This window comes from Oncorhynchus nerka, linkage group LG28, assembly GCF_034236695.1.
Source record: "Oncorhynchus nerka isolate Pitt River linkage group LG28, Oner_Uvic_2.0, whole genome shotgun sequence".
NCBI lineage: Eukaryota > Metazoa > Chordata > Actinopteri > Salmoniformes > Salmonidae > Oncorhynchus > Oncorhynchus nerka.
This window is the reverse complement of record NC_088423.1, coordinates 16,015,246-16,024,076: the sequence shown is the minus strand read 5'-3', so window position 1 is coordinate 16,024,076 and position 8,831 is coordinate 16,015,246. Positions and strand designations below refer to the sequence as shown.

At 43.0% G+C, this 8,831-nt stretch overlaps 1 protein-coding gene and 1 non-coding gene across 7 annotated transcripts in view; both read right to left on the bottom strand.

The window, feature by feature from the left end:
* Nucleotides 1-28: 28 nt before the first annotated feature.
* trnal-aag (transfer RNA leucine (anticodon AAG)) lies at nt 29-110 on the bottom strand. The gene has a single exon. It is a non-coding gene; the product is annotated as a tRNA-Leu (tRNA).
* A 5,554-nt stretch (nt 111-5,664) lies between these two features.
* Nucleotides 5,665-8,831, bottom strand: part of LOC115112931 (eukaryotic elongation factor 2 kinase) — a 28,549-nt gene continuing 25,382 nt past the window's right edge. For all 6 annotated transcript variants that reach the window (XM_065012661.1, XM_029640005.2, XM_029640004.2 and 3 more), the window contains 5 exons: nt 8,692-8,826; nt 8,423-8,611; nt 8,200-8,324; nt 7,814-7,992; nt 5,665-7,689 (listed from right to left, as the gene is read on the bottom strand). In XM_065012661.1, the coding sequence (XP_064868733.1) occupies nt 7,574-7,689; nt 7,814-7,992; nt 8,200-8,324; nt 8,423-8,611; nt 8,692-8,826 (744 nt within the window). In that variant the 3' untranslated portion in view covers nt 5,665-7,573. The remainder of the gene's footprint in view (nt 7,690-7,813; nt 7,993-8,199; nt 8,325-8,422; nt 8,612-8,691; nt 8,827-8,831) is intronic.

Here is an 8,831-nt window from a genome sequence, read left to right as displayed (position 1 = left end):
GTAGAGCCCGCGATCCGAAAAATGTTCCTGACAGCGGTGGGATTCGAACCCACGCCCCCGAAGAGACTGGAGCCTTAATCCAGCGCCTTAGACCGCTCGGCCACGCTATCATGTATCATTACTTCTGTATATAACAAGATCAATAGATTCATAAATGTTGTAAAATTACTTCCAGACAGCAGCTCCAAATGCGATGTGACATGACATCGCATCAGTCCGCTAAGTATGGTTATGTATTTATGAAGTGATAATGCCGGAAAAACAGGTGTTTGGGGGGTATATTGGCACTTGTCGATGGCCGGGCTGTGCTGATAAACTCCCACTACCAGACACGTGAACGCGCACGCACTCAATTCTCCATTGCTGCAACTTGTTGCTCGTTGAGATTTCTGAACACGTTAGGCTGCGTTTAATTTAATTATTTATCTCGGTTTTATCGCGGGCGAGGCACCGGTAATGTCTGCAGCTTTCGGTTTGGCTATTTGTTTCAAGTGTATTAGTCTAAATAAATCTCTTTGCTAAAATGCATTATCTCTCTCATGTCTTATTCGACTAGTAGTTGTTCTGAAATGTTTATTGCTTGCCTACATTTGACTCCTTCCTGTTTAATATAACACACATACATCAACTATTCATTTCAGTTGCCTACATAAAGTTTTTCTATAGAAAGTATTTTACTTTGATGTGTGCCACAGAAGGTATTTGACTCTAGCCACAAAATTAAGGAAATTAGTAGGGGGGATTTTGGCAAGGCTATTTTCTTGCCAGCCGAAATTCTCTCCCCCCTTCTATCTTGGGACTGCAAGGCCTGACACACTTCAGAATCCTTTTGGTAGCTCATGTTGACCAGTAGTGTGTGCCACAGGAACTATTTGACTTTAGCCACAAAATTAAGGAAATTAGAAGGGCGGGAGGATTTTGGCAAGGCCATTTTCTTGTCTGCCGAAATTCTCTCCCCCCTTCTATCTTGGGACTGCAAGGCCTGACACACTTCAGAATCATTTGGTGACCTATCATGCCCCCTGATGTGTGCCACAGGAAGTATTAGACTCTGGTCACAAAAGGAAGTGGTTATTTCAGCAATAATAGTTTTCAGAGCCCTCTACTGTTCTCTCTACCCATTCCTCAATCCCCCATCCCATCGTGCTATTCCCTCTAAAGGCTTTTCCTACATTTTTTTTTTACACTTTTTCTGTTTTTGTTTTTAAGAATGTAGGTACAGTAGTAGTAATAATAATAAAAAATCTAACATTTGTACTCTGAGCAAAAAAATTAAGTTCAAATATATAAGTCAACATGAGTGTATATCCATAATCACAGTAAACTGTTATAATAACAGAAAAAAGAAGGGGGAAAAAGTATAATATAATAAACAAAACTATGACTGAATGTGCCTCCAAGAAGAATCCCCTCCCCAATAGGTCCCTTTGCCCTCAATAGGACATCCCTAGCACTTCCACCATCCCCATCAACCTCCCCCACCCCTCAACCACAAAACACAATAATGATAATAATAATATAAAAATATATATACCAAGATATATATACACATACACAGATGTACAGTACATATACATATCCACAGGACACTCAATTTATATATTTTCCTGCATCAGATATTCAGGTGACATTTCCACCTGGATGACAGCACATAATCAGCAAGATGTAGATGCTCTTCATACGAGGGAATGCCTGCCCATTCTCAGATGTTAGATAATCCAAGATGATCACGTCATTTACATTTTAGCCCTAACATGAACGTTCTGCTTCTTCCACACCATCTAGCGATTTCCCCAAGATGCTCAGTCAGAGCCATGTCAGCTCCAGATTTGACTACTTCAACTCACACCCTGCTGGAATCCCTGCATTCTCAGATTCCCCTCCACTGATTTGCACCCTGGATGGCCTCCCTATTGCAGCTCACATTATGTTCAGGATTCTAATTCTAGCCTACAGGCCCAGAAAATGACCAGCTCCTTAATACCTCTTGGTCTGTATAAAGTGATGTACTGTTTTTCTTTTTCTGTGATCTACAATTGTGTCAATCTTGAAGTTGTCTTCTCCTTAATGATTCAGTGGACAATCACCAAGACTTTGCTGTGTACGGTTGCCTAATTGGTTGAATGAGTTGAGCTGCAGGCATCATAACTGCTAAGTCCCTTGCTGTTTGTAAATGCTGATTCAATAACCACCTAACCACTTTGATTCTGATTTACTTTTGGTCTTGGAATACACTTCTACCTGTTGCTGTATGTTTATAATAAAAACATATGTTTGTTGTGCTTTTACTCTAGCAGTGAACAGGTTAGGTAGCAGTTTTCTACATATTGCATATAATTGACTGTATATGTTACATTTTAGAACATGGTAGATTATCATGTAATACGACATCTACCATAACATGTATTTATGGTTTCAGCATATACTGTACAAATTGATAACTTCAGATATATTTGATGTGCTAAAGGTACATTGATTCTCCCCTGATCCTTTTCAAATACAGTCAAAGATGTTAACATCATGAGAGAAGAAATAGCAGTCACTCTCCAACACTGGTATGTTCAATTTATAATTCAATATAATTGTAGATAAAATAAACATAAGGATCTTTCAAGGTTATCATTGATCCAACTTCTGACTAGATGGCCACTAAAACACATGTATTTAAATAATTATGTTACAAGAAACCTATACTATTCCCCTGTTCCCTGTTTGCTCAGAAAAATACATGTAGAGATGTATAGACTACTTGACATGTTTTTCTACATGACCTGAGCCAACTGTGCCGCTTCTGTGGGGAGGTGGACAATAATGAGGAAGACACTAACTGGGTAATTGCTTGTTCACCTCTAAAGGCACATTTTTAGGAGTACGAATTTGTATAAGCAGTAATATTTATAGGCGGTAGTATCATCCACTTTGTCTGAAAATGAAATCATTGTAATTCAAGAAAATATATTTCATGTTTTAAATATATTAACATTTTTCAACATAAATTACAGATTGTTATGAAAACTTGAAATCGGCCCTAATTAATTGGCCATTCTGATTAATCGGTCGACCTCTAGCACAAACCCACCGTCGGTGGACCAGACAGGAATGGCAAAAGGTGCTCTTCACTGACGAGTCGCGGTTTTGTCTCACCAGGGGTGATGGTCGGATTCACGTTTATCGTCGAAGGAATGAGCATTGAAACGAGGCCTGTACTCTGGAGCGGGATCGATTTGTAGGCTGGCAGGTGTATTTAGGGACATATTCAACCAATCCCTATCCAGTGTGTTGTCCCCACATGCTTCAAGGTGACCACCATTGTTCTTGTTCCCAAGAAAGCAAAGGTAATTGAACTAAATTACTATCGCCCCATTGCACTCACTTCTGTCATCATGAAGTGCTTTGAGAAACTAGTCAAGGATCATATCACCTCCACCCTACCTGATACCCTAGACCCACTCCAATTTGCTTACCGCCCCAATAGGTCCACTGACAATGCAATCGCCATCACACTGCACACTGCCCTATTCCACCTGGAGAAGAGGAATACCTATGTCAGAATTCTGTTCATTGACTTCCGCTCAGCATTTAACACCATAGTACCCTCCAATCTCGTCATTAAGCTCGAGACTCTGGGTCTCGACCCCGCCCTGTGCAACTGGGTCCTGGACCTTCTGCCGGGCCGCCCCCAGGTGGTGAAGGAGAGGTAAACCAGGTGAGGTCACCGCATGTGTGGGAGGTGGAACTAAAGGGTTAGCTAAGGCATATTGAGCAGAGCTAGAGGCTCTACAGTGAAATAAGACAATCACTAACCAAAACAGCAATGGACAAGGCATATTGACATTAGGGAGAGGCATGCGTAGCTGAGTGATCATAGGGGTTCAGTTAGTAACTAGGCGGGCTGGAGACACGGCGATTCAGACAGCTTGCGGGCTGGGGATAGCAAGCTAGCAGAGGGGCCTTAGAGGAACGTCGCAACTGAAGTTACGTCGGCAGACCAGTCGTGATGGATCAGCAGGGCTCCGTGTAGTAAAAGGGGTCCAGGCCAATTGGCAAAATAGGTATAGTGGCCAAAGAAATTGGCTGATGGCATCTTAAACTAACAGTCCGATATGCTCTAGACAGCTAGCAGGCGGGCATTCAGGGGACGTCGTGACGGAGGAGCCTGTTGAAAAAACCCCTCGGTCAGATTACGTCGGTAGTCCAGTCGTGATGGATCGGCGGGGCTCCGTATTGGCAGTAAAAGGGGTCCAGGCCAACTGGCAATTTGGTTTGATGACAGCTTCACACTCTTGGCATTCTCTCAACCAGCTTCTTGAGGTAGTCACCTGGAATGCATTTCAATTAACAGGTGTGCCTTATTAAAAGTTCATTTGTGGAATTTCTTTCCTTCTTTATGCGTTTGAGACAATCAATTGTGTTGTGATAAGGTAGGGGTGGTATACAGAAGATAGACTTTTACCAAATAGGGCTATGTCCATATTCTTGCAAGAACAACTCAAATAAGCTAAGAGAAATGACAGTCCCCCATTACTTTGAAGACATGAAGGTCAGTCAATCCAGAAAATGTCAAGAACTTTGAAAGTTTCTTCAAGTGCAGTTGCAAAAACCATCAAGCGCGATGAGGAAACTGGCTCTCATGAGGACCGCCACATGAAAGGAAGACCCAGTTACCTCTCCTGCAGAGGATAAGTTCATTAGAGTTAACTGCCCCTCAGATTGCAGCCCAAATAAATGCTTCAGAGTTCAAGAAACACATCAACAAACGTAAGCATTTCGCTACACTCGCAATAACATCTGCTAACCATGTGTATGTGACCAATAAAATGTGATTTGATCAACTGTTCAGAGACTGCGTGAATCAGGCCATCATGGTCAAATTGCTGCAAAGATACCACTACTAAAGGACACCAATAAGAAGAGACCTGCTTGGGCCAAGAAACAAGCAATGGACAATTGACCAGTGGAAATCTGTCCTTTGGTCTGATGAGTCCAAATTAGATTTTTTTGGTTCCAACGCCGTGTCTTTGTGAGACGCAGAGTAGGTGAACGTATGATATCTGCATGTGTGATTCCCACCGTGAAGCATGGAGGTGTGGGGGTGCTTTGCTGATGACACCTACAGTGATTTATTTAGAATACAAGACACACTTAACCAACATGGCTACCACAACGATACGCCATCCCATCTGGTTTGCGCTTAGTGGGACTATCATTTGTTTTTCAACAGGACAATGACCCAAAACACACCTCCAGGCTGTGTAAGGGCTATTTGACCAAGGAGAGTGATGGATTGCTGCATCAGATGACCTGGCCTCCACAATCCCCCGACTGCAACCCAATTGAGATGGTTTGGACTGTAGAGTGAAGGAAAAGCAACCAACAAGTGCTCAGCATATGTGGGAACTCCTTCAAGACTGTTGGAAAAGCAGGTGAAGCTGGTTGAGAGAATCCTAAGAGTGTGCAAAGCTGTCATCAAGGCAAAGGGTGGCTACTTTGAAGAATCAAAAATATATTTGCACTTTTTTTGGTTACTACATGATTCCATATGTGTTATTTCATAGTTTTGATGTCTTCACTATTATTCTACAATGTAGAAAATAGTAAAAAATAAAGAAAAACCCTTGAATGGGGAGGTGTGTCCAAACCTTTGACTGGTACTGTATACTCAAATTTACAATGCAATAGACGTTTATTTATTCCAAAGAGACATTTACATATAGCTACTTCCATGCATTAATTTATACACAAGCATGCAAACAATGCAACAAGTGCACTCGATAAGTCTATTACTAACATACAGAAGTGATAGGCAAAACCAACAAAGTCAACAAAAGCTATTTGTTCATGAAATGTTCATTTTACGAAATCAAACTTCTTTTCAGTTTAGTAATTTGCTTCTAAATTGCAACCACATTCATACAGTGCATTCAGAAAGTACTCAAGACCCCTTGACTTAACACATTTGTTACAACCTTATTCTAAAATGGATCGTTTTTTCTCATCCATCTCCACACAATACCCCATAATGACAAAGTGAAAAAAGGTTTTCAGAATTGTTTGTAAATGTGTATATATATATATATATATATATAAAAACTTATTTACATAAGTATTCAGACCCTTTGCATTGAGACTCAGAATTGCGCTCAGGTGCATCCTGTTTACATTGATCATCCTTGATGTTTCTACAACTTGATTGGAGTCCACCTGTGGTAAATTCAATTGATTTGACATGATTTGGAAAGGCACATACCTGTCTACATAAGGTCCCACAGTTGACAGTACATGTCAGAGCAAGCCATGAGGTCGAAGGAATTGTCCTTAGAGCTCCGGGACAGGATTGTGTCGAGGCACAGATCTGGGGAAGGGTACCTTGGTCAGGTAGGTGACCAAGAACCTGATGGTCGCTCTAGCGTTCCTCTGTGGAGACAATCTCTACAGCACTCCACCAATCAGGCCTTTATGGTAGAGTGGGCAGACGGAAGCCACTCCTCAGTTAAAGGCACATGACAGCCAGCTTGGAGTTTGCCAAAAGGCACCTCCAAGACTCTGACCATGAGAAACAAGATTCTCTGCTCTGATGAAACCAAGATTGAACTCTTTGGCCTGAATGCCAAACATCACGTCTGGAGGATACCTGGCACCATCCCTACGGTGAAGCATGGTGGTGGCAGCATCATGCTGTGGGGATGTTTTTCAGAGGAAGGGACTGGGAGATCAGTCAGCAGAGGGAAAAATGAACAGAGCGAAGTACAAAGTGATCCTTGATGAAAACCTGTTCTAGAGCGCTCAGGATCTCAGACAGGAGCCAAGGTTCACCTTCCACCAGGACAACGACCCTAAGCACACAGCCAAGACAACACAGGAGTGGCTTCAGGGTAAGTCTCTGAATGTCCTTGAGTGGCCAAGCCAGAGCCCGGACCTGAACTCGATCAAACATCTTTGGAGACCTGAAAATAGCTGTGCAGTGATGCTCTCCATCCAACCTGACAGAGCTTGAGGATCTGCAGAGAAGAATGGGAGAAACTCCCCAAATACAGGTGTGCCAAGCTTGTAGCGTCATACCCAAGAAGACTCAGGTGCTTCAACAAAGTCCTCACTACTTATGTTAATGTGATAATTCCATTTTCTTTTTTAAAATATATAAATTTGCAAAAAAAAATCTAAAAACCTGTTTATGCTTTGTTATTATGGGGTTTTGTGTGTAGATTAATGAGAAGAAACAAACAAAATAATACATTTTAGAATAAGGCTGTAATGTAACAAAATGTGGAAAAAGTCAAGAGGTCTGAATACACTGTATATCCAAAAGGGCAATGGGGACAGGAATAGAAAAGGGGAAAATAGATGAAAAGACAAACAGAAAGTGTAAAATAAAGACAATTCCTTCGGTTATCACCAAGAAACACAGTTAGGCCAGAGGACAGCTGCATAAATGGTCACACACAGATCATACACTCACACTGCATTTAGGAAATCACAGTAAAAGTGTCTGTAAACTTTAAAATATTAGGGAGAAGTATCCATCACTACATTAGCCGATTCCTTTGGCCTTGCAGAGTGACGTCCCCTCTGTCTCCTACTCCTCTTCCTCCATCATGCCCCAGGCCTCCTCTGCTTTCATATAGTACTGGTTGGCCAGTCGGCCTTTCATTGCTTCCATGGCTGCGTCTGCTGCCTGTGTGAACAGATCACCTGGGCCAGAGAAAGAGAGTCTGTGGTTACTCACTGTAAGTACAACAGAGGTTATCACACCGAGGGCTCAAGTTAGGGTTTAGTTCTAGTTTAAGTTCAGCTGTGTTTCTCTCTGCTTACTTACCTGCTCTCTGTGGGTCCCGGTCCAGGCCATGGCCCCCCTCCTGGTACATCTCAGCCTCTCTGGCCAGCAGCAGGTAGAGAGGCTCGTCCTGCATGCCGTCAAACTCGCCCCCCTCGTCGTAGTCCGTCATGTTCAGGGCACAGTTGTACCAGCTCACCGCTTCCTTCCAGTCCTGGGACCTGAGAACCACAGAGGTTTTTATAGGTTTGTTATGAAGAAGCGCTTTTCATTTAACATCCATTTCACAGTCCTGATATAGTCTGTGTCTTGGGGACTGCTCTCCATTAGTTGTATTTGTGTAATCTGTATTGTTCTGAGTTGATGGCTTCTCATCATAGATGGTCCCATCATTAGTTGATATCTGATATGTCCCCCCAGTCTCTGACCTGTCTGGTGAGAGGATGATGCCGGTGTCGAAGGCCCTGGCCACCAGGATCATACAGTGTCTGTCTCCTGCCTCAGCAGCCTGCAGCAGGAAATTGAAACCCTTCATACGGCTCCCTGAGTTGTCCTGATCGCAAGAAAACAACATACAGCATGGAATTACAACAGAGAAGGAGTCAAAAGACACATTGTGAATTAGAGAGAGAGGTAGAGAGAAAGAGATACCTCTAGCTCAATCTCTGACAGTATATGGTGTGGCAGCTGTAGGTAACACTGTCCCAGGGCAATGATAGCCTCTAGTTCCCCACACATGGCTGCCGTCTCCAGGTGGTACATGGCTGAGTCCTGGTCCCACTGCTCCTCCTTTTCACAGAACCGACCACCCTCGTGGTAATTCGCCATCGCCAGGTGGACCTGGGGAAGAGGCAAAAGGAGATTTATTGTGTGTTTTTAGTGTGTGTACGTACATGTGTGTGTGTGTTCCAGCCACTCACTTTCCCCAGGATAGACTTCCCGGTCTTCCTCTCCAGGATCATGGAGTCGAGTCTCTCCACCTCCACAGCAACACAGGATGGCCGGTGGACGTGAGAATGAGAAGTGTGGTAGACACTCCATTTCTCATCTGTCAGCTAGA